The sequence below is a fragment of the Canis aureus genome, chromosome 1, assembly GCF_053574225.1.
Source record: "Canis aureus isolate CA01 chromosome 1, VMU_Caureus_v.1.0, whole genome shotgun sequence".
NCBI lineage: Eukaryota > Metazoa > Chordata > Mammalia > Carnivora > Canidae > Canis > Canis aureus.
The window spans coordinates 108,058,669-108,086,307 of NC_135611.1; the positions used below are offsets into that span (position 1 = coordinate 108,058,669).

The window sequence follows — 27,639 nt, forward strand, 5'->3', positions numbered from 1 at the left end:
GATTGTTCCAGAAAGTGTATTTGGGTGGAACTGGAGTACAGAGCAGAACTTGGAGCCACGTGAGAAAAGGCCAGAAATGGGGGGTGCTCCCCCCCTCTTCTGAGACTGAGAGGCTGGAACCTGATCCTGGGGCAGGGTTGGCTCCAGGACCCTTCTGGGGATGTGTAGGGCAGGGGCAAGGAGCCAGGCATCGGGGCAGAGGCTGAAGCAGCTGGAAGCCAGGGGTCACGGAGAGTCTGGGTTCCAAGTATCAGCGCTAAGTGGCTATGCTGACGATTCTGCAGCCCCTCACACCCTGTCACGGGGAAGACATTGTCCTTGAGGTATCGGTGGTCCCACAAAAGGCAAGGAAAGCTCTCGAGGGACCACTCAGGCCTCATAAGCCCATCGACGCTGGGCAGCAGGCAGGATTCCAGCAGCTGTGGGGATGCGGGATGCCAGAGTGGCCACCACCTGGGCAGCTGAGGCCAAACCATGTAGGAAGGCAGGCAGGAGACCCTTCTCAGGAGGGAGAGGACTTCCCTAAGTTCAGATGACCCGGGGAGGGCCCAACTAGACTTGAGAAGGTAGTCCCCTGGAGGGGATCGGAAGGAAGGGACCAGACTGGGAGGCTGTGGAAGCTGAGGTGTCAGGTGCAGGGCTCAGGCAGCAATGAGTCAAGTGCCACCTGGCCCTCCCCTCCCCCAGGTGGCCACAAGAATTGCCGGTCCCCAGGGGAGGTTCACGTTGATCCTCATCCCCCTCTCATCATCAGCTGCCTCGGTAGGAACCCAGAGTGTGGGGGGGTGGGGGCATCCCAGGAGGATCACAGGTGTTGGGTATCCAACTGGGGCAGCTCAGGGGGCTGATCAGGAGCCTTCTTTTCTGAAGTGTCTGCATCCTTCTGGTCACCAGCTGGGGCTGGAACAGGGGCGTCATCTGGAAATAGAGGGAGGCGATGGTAGCACTAGGCACTCCAGCTCCTTCCTCCCTCAGACCCAAGAATGGGCCACAGCTCCCTCCCCCCCGGGGTGCCCAGGCTCCCCCATCCCCAGCACCTGTGTCCGGGTGGAACTGGAGCTGTCCCTCTGGGCCAGGGGCTGGGCTGTTCTGGTTTTGTTGTTGCTGTTTTCTTTGTTCCATTTGGAGAACAGCCTGCAATAGGCAGGGGAGATTGCACAGGCAAGAGGGGATAAGGCCAGGTCTCCATGGCAACTTGCTAAGTGGTCCTGAACCCAGCTTTTTTTTTTTTTTTTTTTTTCTCCTCTCTCACCAAGAGTTGGCTTCATAGCTTGGGTCAGACTTTGGGACAGAGAAGACTTCACTGAACCCTTGCTGAGTCTAACCTCCTCCTCCCTGCTTGGCCTCCCAACCACCTCCACCACCACTCTCCTGCTTAGAGCTGCACTGCCCTTATCCAACATGGCACCCAGAGCTGTCAGGGATGGAGACATCTGCCCTTACTCAAGATGGCAGCCACTGCCTGAACATCTACTAGTGATGAACAAAGTGGCTGCAGGCCTTCCCAGCCTCTGGACACACAAGGACAAAGGCCACCAGTGCTCAGAGAATGGGCCCAGCCTCCCTGGCCAGTCACCTGCTGCAACTCTCTCTTCTGGGCCTCCAGGCGGCCCTGAGAGCGCCCTAGGGCCTCCGTCTCCTGGCTGAGGCGCTGTGCCTTGGCATTCAGCTCTGCCTCCCGGGCAGCCAGCTCCTCCTCAAAACGCCTTAGTTCCTCCTCCGTGTAGGCAGGGTGCATCTCTACTGTCTGCAAGGAGGTGGGGGAAGGGGCCATCAGCAGGGTCAGGTCAGCCTTGGCCCACCCCCATTGGGTTGGAGGGGGTTTCAGATAACAGAGGTTTGGGGGAGGCTGGGAGGCCCAGGATACATATGCCAATGGAAGGGATCTGAGGGGAAGCTGAGGAGGGTGATAAAGACCCAGAGAAAGGGGAGAACAGAGATGTAGAGGGGGACAGAGACAGAACCCAGAGATAGAAGGAGGCAGAGATGCAGAGAGTTCAGAGAAGAGGTCAGAAACCCAGAAAGAAGGGTTAGAGCCAGGGGAGAGAGGTTTCAGGACTCAGATAATCCTCCATGGCCTCACCTCCCAGCCCTCCCCGGTGTCCCCAAACTCCTTCCTCTGGGTGGATGCGAGGAACTCCTCCAGGGTTACAAGACGGTCCTGGTTGGTGTCCACCTGGGGAGCCAGGGTAAGTGACAGAGTTGATCCTCACTTCGCCCCTGCCCCCACCCTCCCCATGACCACCAGCCCCTCTACTCCCATCTCACATTCTTCATCACGTGCTCCCTCATACGAAGCCGCTCCTCCTCCATCTCCCGCATGTCATCTTCTTCATTCTTTGGGTCATACACCTTCTCCAGCTGCACCAGGGTCAAGCGAGAGGCAGGACATATTGAGGGGTCCAGAGCAACCTCTCACCTAGGCTACTCATCCACTCAACCAGGCAACTTAAACTCCCAGAAGTCCTTGGGGGCACCTGGCCTCTCCTGGTAGCCTGTGTTTGCCCCAGAGGCTGCTGGGAGTTGTACTTTCCCCTGAGTTCATACCCAGGGAACTCCTGTGAGGGGATGCACAGCTGATGTGGGCAGCCTCTGCACCCATGGCTTCCAAAATGCTCACCTCCTTGGTGAAGAGGGCCTCTAGCTCTTGTTCATCCAGGACACCATCACTGTTGATATCTGAGGGGAAGACAACAATGTATCTTGGGGGACTGAGTATAGGATGGGTCAGGTCTCTGAGGGACCTAGCAGAGAAGGAACTGGGTGCTGATGTGGGCTCTGTTATTACAGCACAGGTATCTTTAGGTCTCCAACAATAGAATGACATCCTTCAGAGTTCAGTGCCCCATTGGCTCATTGCTAGGACAGCCCAGGTCCCTACCAACCAGGGTCCCAAGAATGGAATAAATGAAGGTGGACTTTACCAGGACTGTTCTTAGGGGTGGTTGTCATGCAGGACAACTTGATCTCTAACACCTGGCAATCTGGGTGCAGGATCAACCCCTCTGCCCTGGATGCAGGGGTGTCAGAGGCCTCTGCTTCCTAGAGAAACAAGCCAGAGGAACCTCTTCCTGCCACCCAGCTTGTACAGCTCCAGTGCTCCAGGCTTCTCAGCCAAGTGAGCTATGCTAACTGTCCTCCTTCCCCTGCTGCCTCAGGTCAGCTTCCACACTGGTCCTTCAGAGATGGCCAGTAACCTTGACCTTGCAAATCCAATGGTTAATTTTTTTTTTTTAAAGATTTTATTTTTAAGCAATCTCCACACCGAGAGTGGGCCTCAAACTTACAACCCTGCAATCAAGAGTCACATGCTCCACTGACTGAGCCAGCTAGGCGCCCTGCCAATGGTTAATTTTTAACTTGTATTTTATTGGACTTTCTGCCTTTGGCTTCCAGACCTTTGGCTTCCAGAACATCATTCTCTCCTCTCAGGTGCTCCTCATTCTCCTTTGTTGGCTCTGTCCTCCTCCTGAATGCTACATATTGCTGTGCCCCAAGGCTCAGGCCTGGGACCTCTTGTCCACCTAATCTTTGAATCCAACATGATAGCCACTAGACACACAGGCTATTTATTTTACTTATTTTTAAAGATTTTTATTTGTTTATTCATAAGACACACAAAGAGAGGCAGAGATACCGGTAATGGGGGAAGCAGGCTCCCTGCAGGGAGCCTGATGTGGACTCCATCCTAGGACCCCAGGATCATGACCTGAGAGCCAAAGGCAGACCTCAATCACTGAGCCACCCAGGTGCCCTGATAGGCCATTTAAATTTAAATCGATTGGGCAGTCCGGGTGGCTCAGCAGTTTAGCACCGCCTTCAGCCCAGGGTGTGATCCTGGAGACCCAGATGCATGGAGCCTGTTTCTCCCTCTGCCTGTATCTCTGCCTGCCCCCCCCGCCCCCCCCATGTGTGTGTGTGTGTCTTTCATGAATAAATAAAATCTTAAAAAAAAAAATTTTAAAACGATCAAGATAAAAATTTCAGTTTATCAGTCCCACTTGTTACAGGTCAAGCATTCCGTGGCCACATGTAGCCAGTGGCTGCCATATTGGTGGCACAGAACATTTTCATCATTACAAAAAGAGTGTGATTGGCCAGCACTTCTTTGTATGGGTTGCTCTAGGCCCTCAGCTTCTAGTGCCATCAACACTGATATCTAACTGCCAACTCTCCTCTCCATGTAAGTGTCCAACAGACACCTCCGATTTAACACGAATGGACCTAGTTCCCAATCTTCCCATAGGCTTGCTCTTCCCTCTTCATCCTTCCAGTTTTGCTCAAGTGAAATACCTTGGAGTCACACTTGACCCTTCTGTTCGCTTATAATTCTCATCCAGTCCATCCATGAGTCCTACCACCTTGACCTTCAAGATAAATCCAGAATCCAAACACTTCTCCCTCCTTCCCATGGTGCAGTCACTAGCTTCTCTGGCCTTCTCCTGGCTTTGGCCCTCACACATACAGCCTATCCTCCACACAGCAGACAGCTGGGTTATTATGTCGGCCCTTAAGGCAGGTGGTATCACATCCCAGAGAGAATAAAATCCAAATTCCTTAACCCAGCTGGATGGCTCTGAGCAATCTGGCTGCTGTTACCTTGAAAACCTAGGTTCACTCTTCCCCTGTGGGTATTTGTTGTTCCCTCTGCCTAGAACGTGCTACTCTCAAATATCTGCAAGGCTCAGACTCTCACCTCATTAAAGTCTAGGTTTAAACGTCATCTCTCTAGAACTGTATTGTCCAGGGACGTCTGGGTGGCTCAGTGCTTGAGCGTCTGCCTTTGGCTGAGATTGTGATCCTGGGGTCATGGGATCAAGTTCCGCCTCAGGCTTCCTGCGTGGAGCCTGCTTCTCCCTCTGCCTGTGTCTCTGCCTCTCTCTCTCAGTGCCTCTCATGAATAAATAAATAGAACCTTAAAAAAAAAAATAGAACTGCACTGTCCAGTAGAGCCACTAGCCACAGGGGTCACATGAAATTTAAATTAATAACAGCCAAATACAATGAAAACTTGGGGTCCTTGACATGATGCTAAATCAAATAAGCTGGTCCCAAGCAAGACAAACGCTGTATGATTCCATTTATATGAAGTAGCTAGAATAATCCAGTTCACAGAGACGGCACCAAGAAGAGAGGTGGCTGGGGGCTGGTAGGGGAGGAGTAACAGGGAGTTGGTGATTAACAGAGTTTTCATTTTGAGAGGATGAAAAAAGGGTCACCTGAGTGGCTCAGTTAGTTAAGAGTCTGCCTTTGGTTCAGGTCACGATCTCGGGGTCTCGGGATCCAGCCCCATGTCAGGCTCTCTGCTCAGTGGGGGTCTGCCTCTCCTTCTCCCTCTGCCCCTCCCCTTCCTCATGCTCTTTCTCTCTCTAATATATAAATAAAATCTTTATATTAAAAAAAAAAAGGATGAAAAGAATTCTTGAGATGGGTTGCCCAACAATATGAGTGTCCTTAACATTACTGACTTATACACTTAAATATGGCTGAAGATGAGACATTTTATGTTAAGTGTATTTTACCATAATTACATATTTAAAAAAAATTCAGGTCTCAAAACTAAAAAAAGAATTCAATTCCTCGTTATATTTCAAGAGCTCAGTAGCCACATGGGGCTGGTGTATATGATACATTCTAGGCCTTAAGCCCCTCTATCCTCTTTTCCATGGTACTTATCACTTATCACGCCCGAGATGCTATTATCGAACCCACTTCATTGACTGTGGAATACAACCCCCCGCCCCCATTTTATTATCCCTAAGACCAGGGGGCATCTTGTCATCGGTGGTGTGTTAGTTTAATGGGCACCTTATGGAAAAATTCTAGAATAGCTTACACTATCCAGTTTTTTAGACTCTGAAATACAGAGTTCTCTGTTTGCATGATCACTGGCTATGTGAGAGGGGGGATCTTTGTTTTGTTCACAGTAGATCCACAGGGTTTCTGTGAAGCTTGGTCTTTAGAGGGAACTTAGTAAATGTTCACTGAATGAATGAAGCAGAGCCTGGTTAGCTCTGTCGTGCTTGCAGCTTCTGGGTCAGTGTCCTAGGCATAGCTGGAGGCGGGGGAGGGGGTTGGCAACCCTGGGTTAGGTTGCTAGAGAGGAGGAGAATGAAGGGAGATGTGCCTCTGAACCACCAGAAAAGGTGCTTCTAAGTCCCTGGAGGCTGGCTTATTAGGGAGCAGCTCACTTTTGGCAATAGGGCTTCTGGCAGGGACCAGGGATTTTGGGCTACTGTGGGAGAGGGGCCCAGTCTGGTCAAGCCTGGATAGCTCAGTTTGCGGATATCAGTCCTGAGAACTGAGAAGTCTGGTGTATTCCAGAATAGAGGCCTAGCTCTTCTACAGAAGATCCTAGCAATGGGGAGGGGTGCAGCCTTCTAGACCAACAGGAGGGATGGGATCAGACCTCTTTGGCCTGCCTAAGCACCACTGAGATGGGGAGATCTCTTTTTAGTACTCAGGTCCCGGAAAGGACAGAACCTCAGGGTTCAGCCCAGGTCTTGGGGCTCCTCCCCACCTTACCATGCAGTATGAAGAAGGTCTTAGGGTTAAACCTGTTGGGGTCCAATCCATCCAGCTCCTCCCACACCTCCTTCAACTGGGCTTGGCTGCCCTGTGGAGGCGAGAGCCAGGGGCTCATGAGCAAGAAGTCTAAGTCCCCCCCATCCCTCAAATGTCATTTCCCTCAAGCAAGAAAACTAAAATAAATAAATAATTAAAAATTAAAAAAACCCTGCAAGTCCCAGCAGCCCCAGGGGTGGCTGGGCATATTTAAAGGGACTTTTGACCTCAGGGTCTGCTGGGAATTGTAATTGTTTAACTACTTTCTCCTCTTGCAGTGCTTGGAGAGTTGGACTTCATGGGGGGTAGGCACATATAGGGGTTCTTACAGGTACATTGACTTTGGGGTGCTCTCGGTGCCGGCGCTGTTGTTCTTCTAGCTTCCTCTCTGCCTCCTTGCGCTGCTCCTCACCCAGTGACTCCAGATAACGGCGTCTCTCGTGTTCCTTGAGCATCTCGTAGCGTTTGAACTCTTCATGATGGGCCGCATCATACTGCGCCAGGTCCCGGGTGGCCTGGGAAAAGATAGACCGCCATTCTCATCCCACTGCCATGCCCAGGCCCTAATTTCAACCTCCAAATTCCGGCCCTCAGCCTTAAATCTGGTCAGGGGCTGCCCCAACCTCCACCCAGTCCTGGGTTCCATGTCCTGAGCTCACTTCTTGATCTCTATGACCTACTCTTGCCCCATAACACAGCTGCCTCTATTTGTTCAGAAGAGATTAGAATGGTTACACAATAACAACTTTTCTTTTTAAGTTTATTTATTTAAGTAATCTCTATACCCAACATGGGGCTCGAACTCCCAACCCTCTGATATCAAGGGCCCCATGGTCTTGTGACTGAGCCAGCCAAGCACCCCTACATGGTAACAACATCAACCTATCTCTTTCAAGTCCTCTGCAATCTCAGGATCTTCGGGGAATAGGGGCACCTGGCTGGCTCAGTTGGTGGAGCATGCGACTCTTGATCTTGGGGTTGTGAGTTCGAGCCCCACACTGAGTATAGAGATTACCTAAAATACATAAAATAAAATAAATATTTTGGAGAAATAAACAGTAAGAAACACACCTAAGAGATGGACTTAATAGGGAAAGCAGTCCAGCTAGGTGATAAAGAATGCTAGGTCTCTAATTACTCTGCCCAGGGTTCAAATCCAGACTCTGCTGTGTGAACAAATCCCACCAGGCTGTGTGATCTTGGGCAAGTTACTCAGCTTCTCTGTGCCTCAGTTTCTTCCTCTGTAAGCTGGAGATAGCAATACGGCACTCAGTTGAATAGTATCCCCCCCACCCTCAATTCATGTCCACTCAGAATGCCGGAATGTGAACTCATTTGGAAATAGGATCTTTGTAGATTTACCTAGTTACCATGAGGTCCTACCAGATTAGAGTAGGCCCAAAACCCAAGTGAGTGGTGTCTTTGTAAGGGAGACTATAGAGAAGATACAGAGAGACACAACAAGAACACCATGGAGGCAGAGGCTGGAGCAATGGGCTTACACAATGCAGAATGCTGGCAGCCTCTAGAATCTGGAAGAAGTAAGAAGTGGGTTCTTTCCTATAGCTTCTTCTTCTTCTTCTTCTTTTTTTTTTTTAAGATTTTATTTATTTATTTATGAGAGACACAGAGAGAGATGCAGAGACATAGGCAGAGGGAGAAGCAGGCTCCCTGTGGGGAGCCCAATGCGGGACTTGATCCCAGGACCCTAGGATCATGCCCTGAGCCACCTGAGCGTCCCCTTCCCTATAGCTTCTAAAGAGAGTACAGCTCTGCCAAAAACTTGGTTTTGGCTCCGTGATACTGATTTTGGACTTCAGGCCTCCAAAACTGTGAGAGAATATGTTTCTGTCTTATTTATTTATTTATTTATTTATTTATTTATTTATTTCTTAAAAAGTGATCTCTATAACCCAACATGGGGCTCAAACTCACAACCCTGAGATCAGGTCACACATTCTACAGCCAGGAACCCCACATTTCTGCTGTGCTAAGCCACTGAGCCAATGGTAACTTGTAACAGCAGCCATAGCAAATTAACACACCCAGGAAGATCCTTCTTGGCTTCTGATCTACACTGTACAATAATTTCAAGTTGTTTTAAGCTACTAAATTCGTGGTAATTTGTTACAGGAAAGCATAGGAAACTAACGTAGCTGTTGTATTAGGAACAGGTTCTCAACCTGAGGTGACTGGTCCACAGGAGACCGTTGTCAATGTCTGAGGACATTTTTGGTCGTCACAGCGAGGCTGGCTCTACAGGTATCAATTGGTTAGAGAGCAGGGATGTGGCTAAACATCATACAATGCACAGATACCCCCACAACAAAGAATTATCTGGCCCCAAACATCAAGAATGATGAGTTGAGAAGTCCTGCTGATAAGCTTGGAAGGCAGAAGCAGGGAACCCAGTGAGGAAGCGGTTATGAGAGATGATGGGAGTTGAAACTAGGAGAATGACAGTGGGGCTGGAAAAAAGTAGAATGTTCTGTAATGTTCTGGAAACGAGTAGTAAAAAAAACAAAAAACAAAAAACAAAAAACAAAAACAAACAAACAAAAAACCCGACCTGAGGCTCACAGACTGAGCCCAATGCCAGGAAGAGCCTCGAATGGCTGCTATTATCTTTTTGGCCACTAGATAGAGCTCCAGTAGGCCAGAGAAGCAGAGCTCAGTCCTAGTGGTGGCTGGCTCTGGCTTTGTCCTGGCGGTGCAGGGGACCCCTGGAATGAAAGTGAGCAGGGGAGAAGCAGAGGCAGGTCTGGGCATCCCCTTCAACTCCCCACCCCCAGCGCCCTTGTCCTTCCCCTTGAGGCTGGGCTGGAGATCCCATATCTCAGGGAAGGACTCTATTAGTTCCTACAGCCTCGATAACAAATTATACATTTGGTGGCTTAAAATAACACACACTCGGGGGCACCTGGCTGGCTTAGTCTGCCAGGCATGCAACTCTTGATCTCAAGGTTGTGAGTTCAAGCCCCACACTGGGTGTGGAGCCTAGTGAAAAAGGAAGAAAGAAAGAAAAAATAAAACGAAATAATATGCATTTATTATTTTATAGTACAGAGGCTAGAGATGTGAAATTAGTTTCACGTCGCTCACATTGCAGTGGTGGCCAAACTGTACTCCCTCTGGAGACTAGGGGACAATCCCTTTCTTTGCCTCTTCTAGTTTCTAGAGCTGCCTTCCATCCTTGCAGCTTCTTCCTCCACCTGCAAAGCCAGCAGTGGAGCATCTTGCCTCGGTGGTCACAATGCCACCTCCTACTGCGGTCAAATCTCCCTCTGAGATGACATGTAGGGCCCACCTGGGTAACCCACAAGCTCAAGACTCTCAGCTTATGATTAAAATCTCTTTTGCCAGGTGAGGTCAGGTACCACAGGTTCCACAGATTAGGATGTGTAGGGTGTGACATCTTTGGTCGGGGGGCATTATTCTGCCGCTCACGAGGACACAGGGGGGACAGCCTCCCCCTTCCCCCAAATCATATGGGAAGGGCAAAGCCAAGATCCCTGAGAAGGGATCTGAAACCAGGTCTGGGGAACGCCTGGTGGCTTAGTGGTTGAGCGTCTGCCATCGGTTCAGTGCGTGATCCTGGAATCCAGGCTCGAGTCCCGCATCGGGCTCCATGGAGCCTGCTTCTCCTTCTGCCTGTGTCTCTGCCTCTCTCTCTCTGTGTCTCCCATGAATAAATAAATAAATCTTAAAAAAAAAAAAAGAAAAAAGATACCAGGTCTGAATGGAGCTCAGCCCCATCCTGCCTATACCTTCAAGTCCACAGAGAGAATATGGGGAGGGCTTTTGGGCACCACCTGGGCCTCTGCAGCCACCAGCCTCAGAGAACACCAGGCAGGGCTGGGTGGGCTCATGTCCCAGGCTCTATTCCCTTCTCCCCTTCCACAAAGCCTCTTTTTATCCTCTGCCTGTAGGCCCCCCCTCACACTACCGTCTGGATCAGCAGCTCCAGGTCCCGGGCCTCAAAGGTGTGCTGATTCTGAGGGTCCAGGTGTTCAAACTGCTTCAGGAGGCTCAGGTGATCCAACTGTACATCTGGATGAGGGAGAAGTATTTAAAACAAAACAAAACAAAAACTCACGGAATGTTCTTTCTTTCAAAATCCCTATTGTGGGCTAGATGTGCTCTAAAGGAGTCATAGAGTGCCCTGGGAAAGCCCAGAAGATGGCCTGAACGAGCCAGAGGCAATCAGAGAGGGCTTTTAGGAGGTGATGCCACAACTGATTCCGCTGCTTAAAATAACAATAACCATAATAATGATTAATGTGTATTGAGCACCCACTATATGCCAGGCTCTGCTTGAAACACATTCAATACAGTAATGCATTTACTTTTCACAAAAATCTTATGACAGAGATTCTATGATTATCTCTATTTTATGTATGTGAAAACTGAGGCCCAGAGAAGTGTCTTGGTCACCACTAATCTAGGAAGTGGCAGGGGCAGTAGTAGAAGCAGTTGCTGGGCTCCAGGGCACATAAACTCAAGCCCTGTTACCATTTTTTTGTGTTTTTTTTTTGTTTGTTTGTTTTGTTTTTTAAGATTTCATCTATTTATTCATCAGAGAGAGAGAGAGAGAGAGTCAGAGACACAAGCAGAGGGAGAAACAGGCTCCATGTCGGGAACCCGACATGGGACTCGATCCCGGGTCTCCAGGATCACACCCTGGGCTGAAGACGGCGCTAAACCGCTGAGCCACCAGGGCTGCCCCCCTGTTACCAGTTTAATTACACACCCTGAAACCCATTTGTTGGAATCCTAACCCCTAGGACTCCAGAATGCGACTTCACTGACAGAGGGGGTCTTCCCAGAAGTGATCAAGTTACAATGAGATCACAGGGTGGACCGAAATCCAATAGGACCCAAATCCCTTATAAAATGGAATATTTGGGGATGCCAATTGGCTCAGTGGTTGAGCATCTGCCTTTGGCTCAGGTGGTGATTCCAGGGTTCTGGGATCGAGTCCCTGCAGAGAACCTGTTTCTCCCTCTGCCTGTGTCTCTGCTGTGTGTGTGTGTGTGTGTGTGTGTGTGTGTGTGTGTGATGAATAAATAAAATCTTAAAAAAAAAAGGGAAAATTTGGACACACAGGAAAGACAATTGGTGGAAGTCGGCCATCTACGAGGCAAAGGGAGAGACTCAGAACAGACCACTGTTAGAAGGCACCAATCTTGCCATAACTTGATCTTGGACTTCTGGCCTCCAGGGCTTGAGGCAATAGATCTCTGTTGCTAAAGCCACCCGCCCCCGTCTACGGTACTTGGTTACAGCAGCCCTAGCAAAGTCATGCAACCTTCCTGTATGAGACCCTCTTGGAACAGGACCCTGCTCACGCAGCACCTGTGGCATCTGGAAGTTTCCAAGCAGTAAAGAAGGGGTGGGGTTGCCAAGACGGAAGGGCGAGAACATGCACTCAACAGTCAGGCATTGACCAGACACACATCCCCCAAGGCCTCCAGATGTGAGTCAGGACCAGGCCGGCCTCCAGTGGCTACCGGTCTTGTGAGGGGTAAGAGACACAGGCAGCTGGGATCTTGAGCACCTGGGTGACCCCGGAAACATCTCTGGCCGGGCTGAGCCCAGAGGAGGGACATGCACTCAGGACACAGACATGGATCAGATTTCACGATGCAGGGACACCTGCGTGTTTCAGTGGTTGAGCATCTGCCTTTTGGCTCAGGGCGTGATCCCAGGGTCCTAGGATTGAGTCCCGCATCAGGCTCCCCACAGGGAGCCTGCTTCTCCCTTTGCCTATGTCTCTGCCTGTGTCTCTCATGAATAAATAAAATCTTAAAAAAAAAAACAAAAAAGGGGATCCCTGGGTGGTGCAGCGGTTTAGCGCCTGCCTTTGGCCCAGGGCGTGATCCTGGAGACCCGGGATCGAATCCCACATCAGGCTCCCAGTGCATGGAGCCTGCTTCTCCCTCTGTCTATGTCTCTGCCTCTCTCTCTCTCTCTCTGTGACTATCATAAATAAATGAAAAAAAAAAAAAAAAAAGATTTCATGATGCATTATTTATGTGACAGACATGTGCTGAGCCCCCCATCCCCTGTACTGGGCCTCACATGGTCCCAGCAAGGTGGACACAACCAGAAGCAGACAGCAATGGGATCGGTTCCCCTCGCCCCCAGCACTCAGGAAAGAGAGAGACAACAATCACAGGATGAACACAAGGACCACAAATCTGAAACGAATGGAGCCTCCTTCAGGCAACACCAAGGGTAGGACCCTCTGAAGTGGTGCCATCTGAGCTGAGATCGAAGCTCAGCCAGTCACGAAAAGAGCCCTAAAAAAGAATGTCCCAGGCAGAGGGAAGCACATGGGCCAAGGTCCAGAGGGGACAGAGCCACGCTGCACACCAGTGTTACTAAAAATGCTGACATGAGAGGGTCTAGAGAGGGCACCTGTGAAGGGAGGGGCAGAGCAGCAGTGATGGCTGTGGATTTGGGCCTGGGAGCACTGGGGAGCCATGGTGGGTTCTAAGCGGAGGAGGGACAGGATGTGGACTGGGTGCTATAGTGGGCTGCATAATGGCCCCCAAGATGCCCACGCCCTAAACCCTGGAACCTGTGAATATGAGATCTCTTGTGGCAAAAGGGACTTTGCAGATGTGATTAAGTTAAGGATCCTGAGATGGGGAGATTGTCCCGGCTTTCCCAGGAGAACTGATGTAATCACAAGGGTCCCTCTAAGAGGGAGGTGGGGGTGGCTGGGTGGCTCAGTCAGTGAAGTGTCCAACTCTTGATTTCAGCTCAGGTCATGATCTCAGGGTCATGAGATCAAGCCCCCTGAGCTGGGTTCCAAGCTCAGCACAGAGCCTGCTTCCTTTCTTCCTCTGCCCCTCCCGCTATTCATGCCCTCAGAGCTCTCGTGTTCTCTCTCTCAAATAAATAAATTAATTAAAAAAAAAAAAAAAAGAGGGAGGCACAGGGGGACCCGACTACTGTAGAAGGCCACGAGATGGCTGAATACAAAGGCTACTCGGCCAACCTTGAGAATGTAGGAAGGAGGGATCCCTGGGTGGCGCAGCGGTTTGGCGCCTGCCTTTGGCCCAGGGCGCGATCCTGGAGACCCGGGATCGAATCCCACGTCGGGCTCCCGGTGCATGGAGCCTGCTTCTCCCTCTGCCTGTGTCTCTGCCTCTCTCTCTCTCTCTCTCTCTCTCTATGTGACTATCATAAATAAATAAAATTTAAAAAAAAAAAAAAAAAAAAAAAAAAAAAGAGAATGTAGGAAGGGGCCACCTGCCAAGGAATGCAGCTCTAGCAGGTGGAAAAGACAAGGCAACAAACTCTCCCCTAGAGCCTCTGGGAGGAATGCAGCCCCACTGACACTTTGATTTTCACTGAGTGAAACTGATTTCAGATTCTGACCTCCCGAGTGTAAGGATATCAGTATGTGCTGGTTTTTTTTTTTGTTTTTTTTTTTTTTGTTTGTTTGTTTTGTTTTTTTTGTTTTTTTTTTTTAGTATGTGCTGTTTTAAGCCACTATATTCATGGTAACTTGCTACAGTGGCCAAAGGAAACTGCTACAGGTGTTAACAGGATCCCCCTGGCTGCTGATGAGGTATAAGGGGTGGGGTGGGTGGGGAAATAGGACATAAAGTAGGGGTGGGAGCAGGGAGTCCAAGGAGGAGGTGACTGTGTGATCCAAGCAGGATCCAATGGGCAGCAATGGATGTGCAAACTGGTCACTCTGGAGATGCTTTGAGTTGGTGAAGGAACAAATACTGAAGCACACAGCTTTTATCATGATGGACACAATCGGAAGCAAATTCATAGGAAGTATTTTTCTCATTAGTGACAAAGGATGTTGAATTTATTAGAGATCAAATCAGACTCTGAAGCTAGTAATTAAAACAGCAGGACAGAGAAGGTGTGGGTCCGTACTCAGACTGGCTTGGTCACCTTAGAGCTCCAGCACCTGCCTGATGCCCAGCACACAGCAGAACTCGTGACATGTTTGGCGAACGGATGGGTGGAGTCAGGTAGACATGAAAACAGGGGTGCCTGGGTGGCTCAGTGGGTTAAGCATCTGACTTTGGATCTTGGGGTCCTGGGATCGAGCCCCACATTGGACTCCATGCTCAGAGGGGAGTCTGCTTCTCCTTCTCTCTCTGCCCTTCCCACCCCATTCATGTTCTCTCTCTCTCTCTTTCTCTCTCAAATAAATAATCTTAAAAAAAAAAAAAAAGAAAGAAATGAAAACAAAGCCCAGCTCTCCTACTAACCCTCAAAGCCATCCACCAACACTCAGTGTCCCCATCCATAACACAAGGTGTCAGGAGATGAAAGGACAGGCCTAGGTCAATCTCAAGAGAGGGGGCACGTTCTTACATTTTGTCACACACGGTACCAGAACATACCACAGAGCTATATAGTAAGTATAACACCACGGTCCACAGTAGCCAAAGGGTGCAAACAATCCAGATACCCATCAACTGACGAATGGATAAAGCCAACATGGTCTGTTCATACAATGGAATATTACTTGGCCCTAAAGAGGAAGAAAGTGCTGACACATGCTACATTTCGGATGAACCTTGAAAACATTACGTGAAGTGAAAGTCAGACACAAAAGGTGGTAGGATTCCATTTATATGAAATATCCAGGAATAGTGGAAAAAAAAAAAAAAAAAAGAAATATCCAGGAATAGGCAAATCCAGAAAGATAGGAAGTAGGTTACTGATTACAGGGGCTGGGTGGGGGGATTGGGGGAAGAGGGCAGAAGAGTTCAAGATTTGTTTTTGGGATGATTAAAATGCTCCAAATTCAACTTTGGTCATAGTTGTACACACCTGTGCATATACTAAAAACTGTTTAATTGTACCCGTTAAATGGCATATGAATTATATTCCAATAAAGCTATTTTATTTTATTTTATTTTATTTATTTATTTATTTATTTATTTTTTTCAATAAAGCTATTTTAAAAAGAGTATGGTCCAGACACATGCTCCAACAACCCTAACTAGGAATGTCAGAAAAAGGGTGGGATCTTGGAATCTAAACCTGCCTCTCAGGGCACCTGGGTGGCTCAGTCAATGAGCATCTACCTTTGGCGCAGGGCGTGATCCTGGGGTCGTGGGATCGAGTCCCGCATAGGGCTCCCCACAGGGAGCCTGCTTCTCCCTTTGCCTGTGTGTGTGTCTCTCTCTCTCTGTGTCTCTCATGAATAAATAAATAAAATCTTAAAAAAAAATTAAAATTAAATAAATAAAAAAATTAAAATTAAAAAACTGAAACTAAGAAACAAAAAACAACCTACCAACCTTATGTTAGCAGTAGATTGTTCTAGAAAGAAAACTCGATCAATGTTCTGTGCACATCTTATGGGGGGAGTTAGTGAGTCCCCTGGAAGGAGGCCATCCCACCTCACCCACCCCACCCACTCCACTTGCCCCTGCTTACTAGGCTCCTGCTCCGCATCCATCTTAGCCTTGAGCAGCATCCGCAGCCGAGACACCTCCTGTCGCTTGAGCTCATCCAGCTTGGTGCGGACATGGTGGCTGACAAAGTCCAGCTCCCGGCTCAGCTTTCCACTCTGCCCAAGTGGAGAGAGGGGACTGATCAGGCTGGGAGCCCGGAAGGGGGCACACTGGGCAGCCTCATCCTTTTTCTACCTTCTCTGGAACCTTCTACCAGCTGTCTGATGCCTGGAAGGCTTGACCCTTGCCCTACCCCCTCCCCCAGCCTCTGAGACAAGGTCCAGCCTTTCAGCCTGGCATTTGAGCCCCATTTTCCATCATCCATCAAATCACACTTGGTTCTAGCAACGCTCACAGGGCATCAGCCCCTATGCTCAAAGCTCTTTCCCACCTCCCGGCCTTTGCCTAGGATTGGTTGGTTCCTCTGCCTAGGATTCTCTCTCACCATCACTTTTCAAGCCTAAGCAGATCCTTACTGTCCTTCAAAACTCAAAGCACATGGCATCTCCCTTGGAAAGAACCTCCCAGCAACTCCCTGGCCCCCCTCCCTGCCGCCAGGTGCTTTCCCGGAGCTGCCCTCCTGTCACTTTAAATTAGGTCTCTGGGTGGCTCAGTGGTTGAATGTCTGCCTTTGGCTCAGGTCGTGATCCCAGGGTCCTGGGATCAAGTCCTATATCTGGCTCCCCATAAGGAGCGTGCTTCTCCCTCTGCCTATGTCTCTGTCTCTCTCTGTGTGTCTCTCATGAATAAATAAATACAATCTTTAAAAAAAAAAAAAAAAAAAAAAAAGGGCAGCCTGGGTGGCTCAGTGGTTTAGCCCCACCTTCAGCCCGGGGCACGATCCTAGAGACCCAGGATCGAGTCCCATGTTGGGCTCCCTGCATGGAGTCTCCTTCTCCCTCTGCCTGTGTCTCTGCCTCTCTCTCTCTCTCTCTCTCTCTGACTCTCATGAATAAATAAATAAAATCTTTAAAAAAAAAAAAAAGGGATCCCTGGGTGGCGCAGCGGTTTGGCGCCTGCCTTTGGCCCAGGGCGCGATCCTGGAGACCCGGGATCGAATCCCACATCGGGCTCCCGGTGCATGGAGCCTGCTTCTCCCTCTGCCTATGTCTCTGCCTCTCTCTCTCTCTGTGGCTATCATAAATAAATAAAAAAAAAAAAAAAAAAAAAAAAAATTAAAAAAAAAAAAAAAAAGATTTTGTGTGTTTCTCAGAGTTGCCCTCATCCCTCTCCTGCTCATAGGCCCCATGGCTCCCTGATGTCCCCAGGACAGAATTCCTGGGCCTGGCACTCAAGACCACACGCCCACCTCTCCAGCCCCATTTCCCCCTCTCCGTGCATCAGTGATCAGGGCTGGCAGACAGCTGAAGGTACCAGAATGCTTCATTTGTAGACACAGTTCCTGGCTGGCATGCCACTCCTTCGCACACACACACACACACACACACCCCGTGCCCCAGTGTTAACTTCTATACCATGGACATTTCCACTCAGGCTTCAAACCTCACTTGGGCAAAGGGCATCCTTGCCCTAGAAGTCCTTTCACTTGTCAGATTGGACTATGCCCTCCCTGGGGCTCCCCAGCGCCCTCGGCTGTCATTCCTCAGGCTACTTTTTCAGTCACTTGAGACTCACATTGGGTCTCCCCAGCCCGCAGTGGCTGTGGCCCCTGAGAGGCCACAGGACACAGTGACCACAGTGATAGTCCTAACAACCTCAACCAGTCAAACATCTCCTCTGGGTCAAGCCCTGGGCTGGACTCCCTGGGCCAATCCTCTGATCCTGTCCCCAACCTCATTTTACAGATGGATCCACTGAGGCCCAGCAGGAGAACCCACTTGCCCGAGGTCCCTCAAACAGTGAGTATGCCAGCTATCAGGTCTCCCTACATCCTTTTCCTGCTCTGGGCCTCCAAACTGGAGCTGCCATTATTACCACCACCAAGAATGATGACTGACATTCACCACGGCCTTAGGATTTGAGGGAATGAGCACCTGAAGTAGGGATTTCCGCTGACCCATGCAACCACCTCTCACATCAGAGAAAATGTATTAGGGCTTGGGGTTCCTGAGAAAGAAACCAAGGCACAGAGGATACAGCTGCTTCTCCTGGAGCACATGAAGAGGAGCTGGGATTGTAAGTGGGCACTGTCCCATGCCACAACCTACCTTCCTGAATGGCCACTCTGTTTACAAGGTCACTTCCCAGTGGTATGACCTTGGGCCTGCTGTAGTGGAGTGAGGGGTCTGTACCTCACCTTTCCCAGCTGGACAGCAGGAGGCGCTGGGCTCTATGGTCTCTGGTGCTGCCAGTCCTTCACTGGTGGCCAGGTGGATGGGGACAGATGAGACTCCTAGGAGGGCTGGGAGGTGTGGGGGGAGCAGGGCCACATTCCCATCAGGCCCTCTCCTGGACAGAGGTGTAGAGATTCAAGGAGGCTCCTCCAGGTGGGGCATTCCCACATGCACCTGAACCCAAAGGGGGTTATCTGTGTCTGTGTGGGGGTGTGCAGTCAACCCCATCTCCTCATGGGGGAGGGCCCACATCTCCAGCCCTGCAGTGAGACTGGGCCTATCAGGAGGACAAACACTGCCACCAAGGTTTCTGTGTCCACCTTTGTAAAATGAGGGCAGTCTTATCCCCCTGGAGGCCTCACATGAGCTGGAGGTGACACGAGACATAAGAGCACCTCCTATGTTTTGAATTTTTCCTGAGCAGAGCACACTACACCAAGCACTCATTTGAACCACATGCACATGGCAGGCACAAGAAATGCTACCTTGTGTGTGTCAGCCCTTTACATGTCTTACCTTGGATGATCCTAACTTGAACCCCGCGAAGCAGGTTCTGCTGTTACCCCCATTTTACAGATGGGGAAACTGAGGCACAGCACACGGTGGTCACATAGCGCATAAGGGTAGAGTTGACACTGGGAGCCTGTGCCATCTGCATCCATGCTTAATTCTGCATTCCTCAAATCCCTTCCCAGCTGCGTGGCACCGAAAAGAAGCCCTTTCTCTTCCTCCGTTTTGTGAACACCAGAGCCCCATGGCCCATTTAGGGAAACTGCTCCTTCCCTGGACTCTGTCCTCCGAGCGAGCACCCCTCGTGCCCTCCCACCTGGCTTGCACCCAGCCGCACCTTGATGTCCTCGGCATTGGCAGCCTGCAGCTTCTCTCGGAAATGCCCATCTGTCTCCAGCACGTTGATGACTTCCTGGAGGTACCGGTGGTAGTACAGACCCGTGTCCTGAGGCGACAGGAATGAACATAGCGGCCCGGCCCCCACCCCTCTCCAGTTCCTCCCTGCGTGTAGGACCTGGGCCCTGCTCCCTTGGGTGCCAGCTGAAGGACTCAGAGACCCCCTGCTTAGAGCAAGAGAGAGGTCTGCCCCATGGGGTAACCCTAGTTTGAATCCCCATCTGCCCTGTAACCCCAGGCAAACTGCCTAATGCTCTGGGCCACAGCCTTCGTCTCTTCCCAGGCCATTAGTGGAGATGAGGGAAAAATCACATGGGAGACACCCAGCCGGACACTGCACAGAGTGCGTACTCAGAGTGGACACCCCAGTATTTGATGGCAAGCGGCGAAGCATACGCTCATTCATCATTCATTAGGCTTTCACCGAGCTCCTCTGGTGTGCCAGGTACTGTGATAGGCGACACAGCTAGTGAACCAGACAGAAAAAATCCCTAGGCTCCTGGACCCAGACCTTCCATGTGTAGATGGGTGGCACGCTCTTCTTCCTGGGTCTCCCTCTTCCATTTTAAAATAGGCAATAATGGGGATCCCTGGGTGGCTCAGAGGTTTAGCGCCTGCCTTCAGCCCAGGGTGTGATCCTGGAGTCCCGGGATCGAGTCCCACATTGGGCTCCCTGCTTGGAGCCTGCTTCTCCCTCTGCCTGTGTCTCTCTCTATGTCTCTCATGAATAAATAAATAAAATCTTAAAATTAATTAATTAATTAATTAATAATAAATAAATAAATAAATAAATAAATAAATAAAATAGGCAATAAGGGGCACCTGGGTGGCTCAGTCAGTAAAGCAACTGCCTCCAGCTCCGTTCATGATCCCAGAGGCCTGGGATCCAGCCCCATGTGGGGCTCCCTGCTCAGTGGGGAGCTGCTTCTCCTTCTCCCCCTCCCCTGTTCATATTCTCTCTCTCTCTCAAATAAATAAATAAAGTCTTTTAAAAAATGAATAAAATAGGCAATAAATTCCCTATTTCTCAGCTCCATGGTGAAAAGTACAGGAGATAAATGGCCTGGTACGATCCTAAGGACACGGGAGACACTCAATCTACTAACGCTATCATTTTGTATGTAGAGGAGCACACAGTACGTGTTTGATAATCAGTAGCTGATCACTCAGCCATGCCACTGTGGTGTACTAATTTTGTATTGCTTCCGTAACATGGTGTCACAGACTAAGTGGCTTAGAGCAACACAGATAATACGTATTCTCTTAGAGTTGTAGAGGCCAGAAGTCTAAAATGGGTGGGTAGGGCTGAGCTTATTCTGGAAGCTCTACGAGATAATCTGTTTCCTTGCCTTTTCCAGCTGCTAGAGGCTGCCTGTGTTCCTTGGCACATGACCCTGAATCACTGTGACCTCTGCTCACGTCAGTACATCACCTCTGCCTCTGATCCTCTTGCCTCCCCTGTAGAGAACACTTGTGATTGTGTTGGGCCCATCTGGATAATACAGGATAACTTTTGCATCTCAAGAGCCTTGTTTCAATCACACCTGCAAATACTCTTTCACCTGATAAGATTCTGGAAACTAAGGTGTTGACATCTTTTATTTTTTTAAGTTTATTTATTTATTGAGAAATCTTTACACCCAATGTGGGGCTCAAATTCAGAACCTTGAGATCAAGAGTCGCATGCCCTACTGACTCAACCAGCCATGTGGCCCAAGGTATGGGCATCTTTGATTATTTAGCCAATGGGCCAATGGGCTAGAATCCCAAATCTTCCAATCACCAGCTAGGTGACCTTGTCAGGACAGCTAGAATGCCTAGTTCAATTTAAATTTCAGATAAACAACAAATAACTTATAGTTTAATATACTGCTGGAGTGTCCTTAGATTAAAAATTATTCACTCCTATCTGAAATTCAATTTTGGGCACCTGGGTTAAGCGTTTGCCTTTGGCTCAGGTCATGATCTCTGAGTCCTGGGATCAAGCCCCACCTCAGGCTCCCTGCTCATGAAGTCTGCTTCTCCCTCTCCCTCTATCTACCACCCCCCCCCCCATGCTCACTCACTGTCTCTCTCTCTCTCTCTAATAAAATCTTGAAAAAAAGGGGGGGTGCCCTTCTGTGTCTGCAAAGATTTCACCAAGCAGAGGCCTAATTCACAAGGTCTGGACCGCCACACAGGAGCAAGGAATGATCCTTTCCAGATATAATAATGTGTCCATTACTGATGGGGGAGCTGTAGGAGGATTCAGGCCACAGATCAGGGCACTGGCCTTGAGGATCTTTAAAGTTCCAAATTCCTAAGACCAAAGGATTCAGAACCTTTGCTAACCCCATGTTGGAATTACCTTCATAATTTTAACAACTGCCACGAGCTCTATGAAGGGAGAGAGCACCTGGTTAACTACCACCACCTGCCCAAGGTGCTACTGGGAAATGTAGTTCTTTTCTTTTTGGATTCCTTCTTGAGGAGGTGGGCAGGGGCTTAACAGAATACAGAATCAGGTAGGGGATAAAGCAGATTTGTCACTTAAAATCTGACCTGATTCCCCACATCCCAGAGCCAAGGACTTAGAACTATGCACACACATATTTCCCCCGGGGCCCGAGTTTTTCAACACGTCAAAGCCCGGGGGACTGCAAAGACTGGCAGGCCAACTCCGAGGCGCGTCCGTGGGGGAAGTATCCACCCACGGACGACGGGAATCGGCGGGAATTGTAGTACCACTTGCAAACACCTGGCTGGAGAACAGGGCAGGGCCACTCACAGGGCTCTCGGTCGCAGGGCTCTCCTGCTTGGGCGCCCCCCGCTCCAGGGGCACCGCCAGCACAGCGCGCAGCAGCAGTAGCGGTGGCAGGAGGAGCAGGGCTGCGCGGGGCCCAGAGGAAGGCATGGCGGCGTGACCTGTGGGGGAGGGGGGCAGAGAGGTGGATGAGGTCTGTCCCAGGTCGCCTACTCCCCCGGACCCCGGTGCCGCCCCTACCCACCCCCCTCCTTCTGAGAGTCAAGACTCAAAGCGTCTCGTTTCCCGGGACACATGATTCCACACCTCCAGCTCTTCGGTCCTTAGACCCCAGGAATCCTGGCTCCCTGCACCCAGACTCTTCGCTCAGACTCAGGGATCCCGGATCTCAACCCCTTTCCCCCCAGAACCAAAGATCCAGGCCCCCAGCCTCCTCCTTAGCCAGGATCTAGAAGTACTGGTGCCCGGTCCAACCTCCCCGAGACCCAGTTTTCCAGCCCTCTGGTCCCCTCCTCCCGCTCGCTCCTCCCCGGGACCCAATCTAGGACTCCCCCTCACCCCAGAAACTCACCTTTCCTTCCCCGCAGAGGGCGTCTCCGGGGCTAGGACCTCCGGTGCGTTCCGGTGATTTCCCCCCTAGGCCACGCCCACCTGCCCGCAGAGGACCCTCCCTCGAGCAGCCTAATTGGTCCGCGTTAGCTCAGGCCCGGTCCGGCGGCCCGCCCCTTGCCGAAGTCGCTCGGCTGTTCTGGAAAATCTCGCCTCCTTTCTCGGAAGCTCTACCTCTTGACGCCACATTGCCTGCCTCTTGGGCTAAAGGGAAAGCGGGGGCATTGGAAGAGAACTACAATTCCCTGCAGGCAGGGGGAAATGAAGCAACTTCCGCGGGCAACGAGGCCCCTGCCTTCGCCTGGCAGTTGTAAGATTTTCCCCGTTTATTTTGCCACAAGAAGTGACTACAAGTTACAGATCGGTGGCAGTCGGCACATGTCATCTTATAAATTTCTAATATATAAGCCTTGCATATGTAGTGTACATATGCCACCCAGCGATGCTGGCTCTCTTGGGTTCTTTAATTTTTTTAAAAAAAGGTTTCATTTATTCATGAGAGACACAGAAAGAGAATCAGAGACATACACAGAGGGAGAAGCAGGCCCCCTGAGAGGAGCCTGATGTGGGACTTGATCCTAGGACCCTGGGATACAACCTGAGCCAAAGGCAGATGCTCAACCACGGAGCCACCCAGCTGCCCCTCTTGGGTCCCTTTAAGAAATACCTGCATGCCCTTCCAAGTCAGAACCCCTGGAGCAGGGTTGCCTGGCTACAGTGGAGGCCAGGGGTCATTGCTTTGTTGGAAGTGGAGTGTAGAGGGCCAGGAGGGAGGGGATTAGGGCAGGTCCCGGGGAATCCCTCTGAGCCCTCTTTCTTTGCCTGCTTACTTCTCAGAGACCCAGAGATTAGGTCCTCAGCTAAAGAGAAGGTTAGGTATGTTTAGAAATTGGCCAGAGAGGCAAGGTGCCGAGACATGAATGTGAAAAGCCTCTGCAAGCAGTAGGAAAGGAGTTTCCAGGAACCCAGGCAGGTGGGTGCTGGAGGTCTAGGGTCAATGGGGGTCGAGTGTCTGGGGCCTAGAGTCCTAAGTTCCCAGGCCTGAGTATAGAAGGGGGAGAGAGAACTGGATTCCTGGGCACCCCCCCAAAAAAAAACAATGAAAACTGGAACCAGGCTTCTGGGTCCCTGACAAAAGTAGGTACTGGAATTTGGGCTTCCTGAGAAAATTTAAAGCTTAAGATCAAGTTTTGGAGGGCAGAGTCCACTGGGATGCTGGGTCTGTGTCCTGACTCCTCCTTGTTCTTGCTTCTCTAGAATGTCCCAGGAGAATGTTATATGGAGGAAAGAGTGAGTGGGGAAACAAGATGGGGGGGGGGGGGGATGAGGGTAGGAGGAACTTAAAGTTGGATTGTGCCCACACTCAACTCTGGCTTCATGACCATGTTTTCAGGTTCAGCGCTATTAGCCTAGTGGTAAGGGGCTGGGGGCCTGGACTTCCTGGTCCTGAAGGGAGGGGTCTACAAATGAAGACTGGTGGGTCTGAAGAAGGAGGGGCTGGGGGCCTGGACTCCTGAATCTTGAGACAGGAGGGGCCTGGGGTCTCTGACTCCTGGATTCTAGACAGGCCAATGCTGGGAAAAAAGAGCTTCAGAACTGGTGGGGCCGGCTCAGGTTCTGCACCTTCTGTGACCTCAAAAGTCCTCAGAACCCTAAGTTGAGCAAGAAGAAGGAAGGGAAGGAGGGACTCTTGGGCAGCCGGGGTGCCCTGCTTCCTGTCACCATGGCCTGCACCTCTCTCAGGGCAATGGGGGATGAGTTCGCTGCCATGAGGCTGCAGAAGCTGGAACAGCAGGTACTATGCCACCACTGCCCCCTTCCATCCTCCATAAGCTTCCAGGAGCACCAACCCCAGGAGTGGCACTGGGACTCCTGACCCTCGTTGGCTCTCTCCAAGCCTCAAGTTTGCAATTAGGAAATGAGAAAATAGGAATCTGGGACCCTAAAGAAGCAAACCTTGGTGATGGGAGTTTAAAGTTTCTAAGGAACAAGGGTTCTGGAGGGCAGGACTGCTAGGTCCTGGGGGTAAGAGAGGACGGGGTGCCAGGACTCCTGGATCCGAGGAAGGAGGGGTCTAAGGACTGAGAGCCTGGACTCCCGGACTTCCTCCCGAGCATGTGTCCCCTTGCCCCAGGCCCTCCTTCATCCCCGTCTTCCCGTCCGGTTCCTGGCTCCCAAACCACCCTTTCCCACTCCCTCGGCGGCTGTTTTTTTTTTTTTTTTTTAGCGGCTGCTCTTTGAAAAGAGGCAGCGACGGAAGCGCCAAGAACCCCTCATGGTTCTAGCCAATCCCGACGCTTCCCTGCGGCCCCGGCGACGGCGGAGGCGGGAGGAGCGCCTCGCAGGTGACAGCAGTGAGGAAAAGTTCCTAGTGTCGGGCAGGAGCCTAGACGGAAGGGTCTGCGGGTGTTTGGGACGCGGCCCAAAGGGTTCAGAGGGGAGGGCGCGAGCGGAGGCCAGCAGAGCCCAGTGCAGAGCCCTTAGGGGCGGGGGAGCGACTCCTGCGGGAGCCCGGGGGCGGGGCAGGGACAGCGAGGGGGCGGAGCCTGGTCCCCTTAGAGGGTGGGGCCCGAGAGAAGCCCGTGATTGGGCTCCCTGGAGCTCTGGGGCGGAGCCTGGGGTAGCGGGTGGCCGGGGGGGTCTGGTCCTGGAAGAGGCAGGGACTCAATTCAGGAGAGAGGGAGGGATGGAATTAACAAAGTCCGGGGGACGGGGCATGGATAATCCACTAGAGACCGGTCCTGGAGGGACGGAGAGCCCGGTGTGGGATTGTGTATGCACGGAGTTCGAAACAATTTAGCCACACGGTGTGCCTGTTTGAGCCTTAGGATGGAGTTTACGTTCTGAATGGGTCTCAGGCGTTTGGGCGGTCGATCGCGGAGAGAGTCTGGGAGTCAGCGAGGAAGCGGATCTTTTCAGGGGACTGGAGTTTGTTCCTTGTGTTAATGGGCCTCGATGCACCTTCTCCTTGGGGCAGGCCTTGGGAATCCTTTCCTCCAGGAGAGTGTGCCAGAGGCACATCTGAGCTCTGGTGCCCACTGTGCCCTGGGCATCGTGAGCTGCAGTGGAGATGGCAGCGGTGAGCGTGGCCCACTGGCGTCACCGACAGAAGCAGGTAATCTCGAGTCCTTGGACCCCCTATACCCTAGAACTACACTCCCACCGGAATCCAGCAGTCTGGAAACTCAGTCCTTGCTCTCCAAAGGATCCAGGTGTCCAGGCCCCCATGTTCCCTGTCATCTCTCACACTCAGGAGTCCAGGTCCTGAAACTCCTTCTCCAAAACTCAGGAATCTGAATCTCCACACCCCTTCCCTACCCCCTCCCCAATTCCCCACCCCAGAAATCCCAGTCACTAGTCCCTCTCCCTATTCTGGCTACCAGACAGTTCCGTTCCAGAGTTGGAAGAAGTCCCAGTGGAGGATGTTCCCACTTTTCCACCTCCTTATAAAGAGCCTCCAGGGACTCGACGCAGGGGTTGGCCAGCCCACCAACAACCTGGTAATTTCAGGGACATTGATTGAAATCTGGTCCTCTGGTCCATGTGGCAAATCCTCCCCCACCCCTTTTTTATAACAGCTTTTTTTTTTTAAGATTTTATTTATTTATTTATTCATGAGAGACACAGAGAGAGAGAGAGAGAGGGGCAGAGACAGAGGCAGAGGGAGAAGCAGGCTCCATGCAGGGAGCCCGATGAGGGACTCGATCCCAGGACCTCAGGATCATGCCCTGAGCCGAAGGCAGATGCTCAATCATTGAGCCACTCAGGTGTCCCTTATAACAGCTTTATTGAAATATATTTCACATTCCATGCAATTCACTCATTTAAAGTTTACAATCCCGTGGTTTTTAGTGTATTTACAGAGATGGGCAAGTAGCACCACAATTTTAGAACATTATTATCCCAAAGGAAACTGTACTTTTTAGCAGTGACCCACACACACACCTCATTTTGCCCAGCCCTAGGCAACCACTAATGGATTGTCTCTTTAGATTTGCCTATTCTGGACATTTCACTTAAATAGAATAATATAGTATATGATTTTCGTGATTGACTTCTTTTGCTTAGTATGTTTTTAATGCTATTCTATGTTGTAGCATCATCAGTAATTTGTTATTTCTTTTTTTCTTGTTATTTCCTAATATTGTATGACAGACCTTCTATTATCATGACATGACCAACTATTCAATAACAGGACTCTTAATTATCACCCCAAACCTCATCCCTTGCTCCCATTTTAGTTCCCACTCTCTGATATATGATGCACTTACTTTTTGAGACAAGGGAAAAGGAGGGCTCGAACCCCACCCTGTCCTTTTTTTTTAATTTTTTTTTATTTATTTATGATAGTCACAGAGAGAGAGAGAGAGAGAGGCAGAGACATAGGCAGAGGGAGAAGCAGACTCCATGCACCGGGAGCCCGATGTGGGATTCGATCCTGGGTCTCCAGGATCGTGCCCTGGGCCAAAGGCAGGCGCCAAACCGCTGCGCCACCCAGGGATCCCCCACCCTGTCCTTATACCCAAGGCAGTCAGAACCTACTCAGCCAGCATGGACACCCATGCACATGGGGGAGGAGGAGGATCTGGCAAATAAGTGTGATGAGTAATAAGCAGAGGTCAGGAACCTAGGATATCTGGCCTTTTCCAGCTAGTACTGGTGACCTTGTCCCAAGCTCCTGGGACCCCAGTGTCCTGTGTGAGTCTTCCTCCAGCTTCTTCCACTCCTTAGGGGCCAGTGCGGAGGAAGAGAGTGAATCCCAGGATGTTGGAGATGAATATGAGTCACCCAGTCCAGGACCAGACCCTGGAATGGATGGTGATGACCTAGGACGTGGAGACTTGGCTTCCAACAAGGTGGGAGGTGGCACTGCCAATCAGGATATAGGAAGAGGGCTAGCCTCGGACTCTAGAGAGGGTTGGTCTAAAATTCTGCAGCCCAATCAGAGGGCCTTTTTCCTGGTGAGTGGAACCTGTTATGATTAGGCTAGCGGTGTCTCTGTGTGTGTGCCATTTATGAAGTCAATCTGGAGGATTTAAATCGATGTAAGGACATATATTAAAATCCAACCCACCGAAAG

The 27,639-nt window shown here is 50.6% G+C and overlaps 2 protein-coding genes across 9 annotated transcripts in view; one reads left to right on the top strand and one right to left on the bottom strand.

The window, feature by feature from the left end:
- On the bottom strand, nucleotides 1-22,680 carry NUCB1 (nucleobindin 1). Its single transcript, XM_077846114.1, has 13 exons — nucleotides 22,522-22,680; nucleotides 21,975-22,111; nucleotides 19,149-19,256; nucleotides 15,991-16,123; nucleotides 10,511-10,614; nucleotides 6,894-7,079; nucleotides 6,526-6,616; nucleotides 2,621-2,679; nucleotides 2,269-2,361; nucleotides 2,084-2,176; nucleotides 1,577-1,747; nucleotides 1,038-1,134; nucleotides 1-918 (listed from the first exon to the last, which is right to left on the bottom strand). The coding sequence occupies exons 2-13, from the start codon at nucleotides 22,098-22,100 to the stop codon at nucleotides 806-808; spliced, it is 1,374 nt and encodes a 457-aa protein (XP_077702240.1). The 5' UTR covers nucleotides 22,101-22,111; nucleotides 22,522-22,680; the 3' UTR covers nucleotides 1-805.
- TULP2 (TUB like protein 2) overlaps nucleotides 22,673-27,639 on the top strand; it is an 8,386-nt gene continuing 3,419 nt past the window's right edge. Inside the window, exons 1-7 of one of the 8 annotated variants that reach the window (XM_077846045.1) lie at nucleotides 23,286-23,532; nucleotides 23,817-23,849; nucleotides 24,303-24,354; nucleotides 24,787-24,904; nucleotides 25,537-25,674; nucleotides 25,943-26,059; nucleotides 27,291-27,415. In XM_077846045.1, coding sequence (XP_077702171.1) covers nucleotides 23,818-23,849; nucleotides 24,303-24,354; nucleotides 24,787-24,904; nucleotides 25,537-25,674; nucleotides 25,943-26,059; nucleotides 27,291-27,415 — 582 coding nt within the window. In that variant the 5' untranslated portion in view covers nucleotides 23,286-23,532; nucleotide 23,817. Of the gene's footprint in view, nucleotides 22,870-23,285; nucleotides 23,533-23,816; nucleotides 23,850-24,302; nucleotides 24,355-24,786; nucleotides 24,905-25,536; nucleotides 25,675-25,942; nucleotides 26,060-27,290; nucleotides 27,416-27,639 lie in introns of those variants that run through there. The other 7 variants (XM_077846061.1, XM_077846051.1, XM_077846087.1 and 4 more) reach the window with 7 other exon arrangements.

Coding starts and splice junctions, on each gene's coding strand:
- NUCB1 (XM_077846114.1), bottom strand. CDS start 22,100: ATGCCTTCCTCTGGGCCCCGCGCAGCCCTGCTCCTCCTGCCACCGCTA. Junction 10,615..15,990: donor GGATGCGGAGCAGGAGCCTA/GTAAGCAGGGGC, acceptor TCCCTCATCCAG/ATGTACAGTTGGATCACCTG. Junction 1,748..2,083: donor ACACCGGGGAGGGCTGGGAG/GTGAGGCCATGG, acceptor ACCTCCTTGCAG/ACAGTAGAGATGCACCCTGC.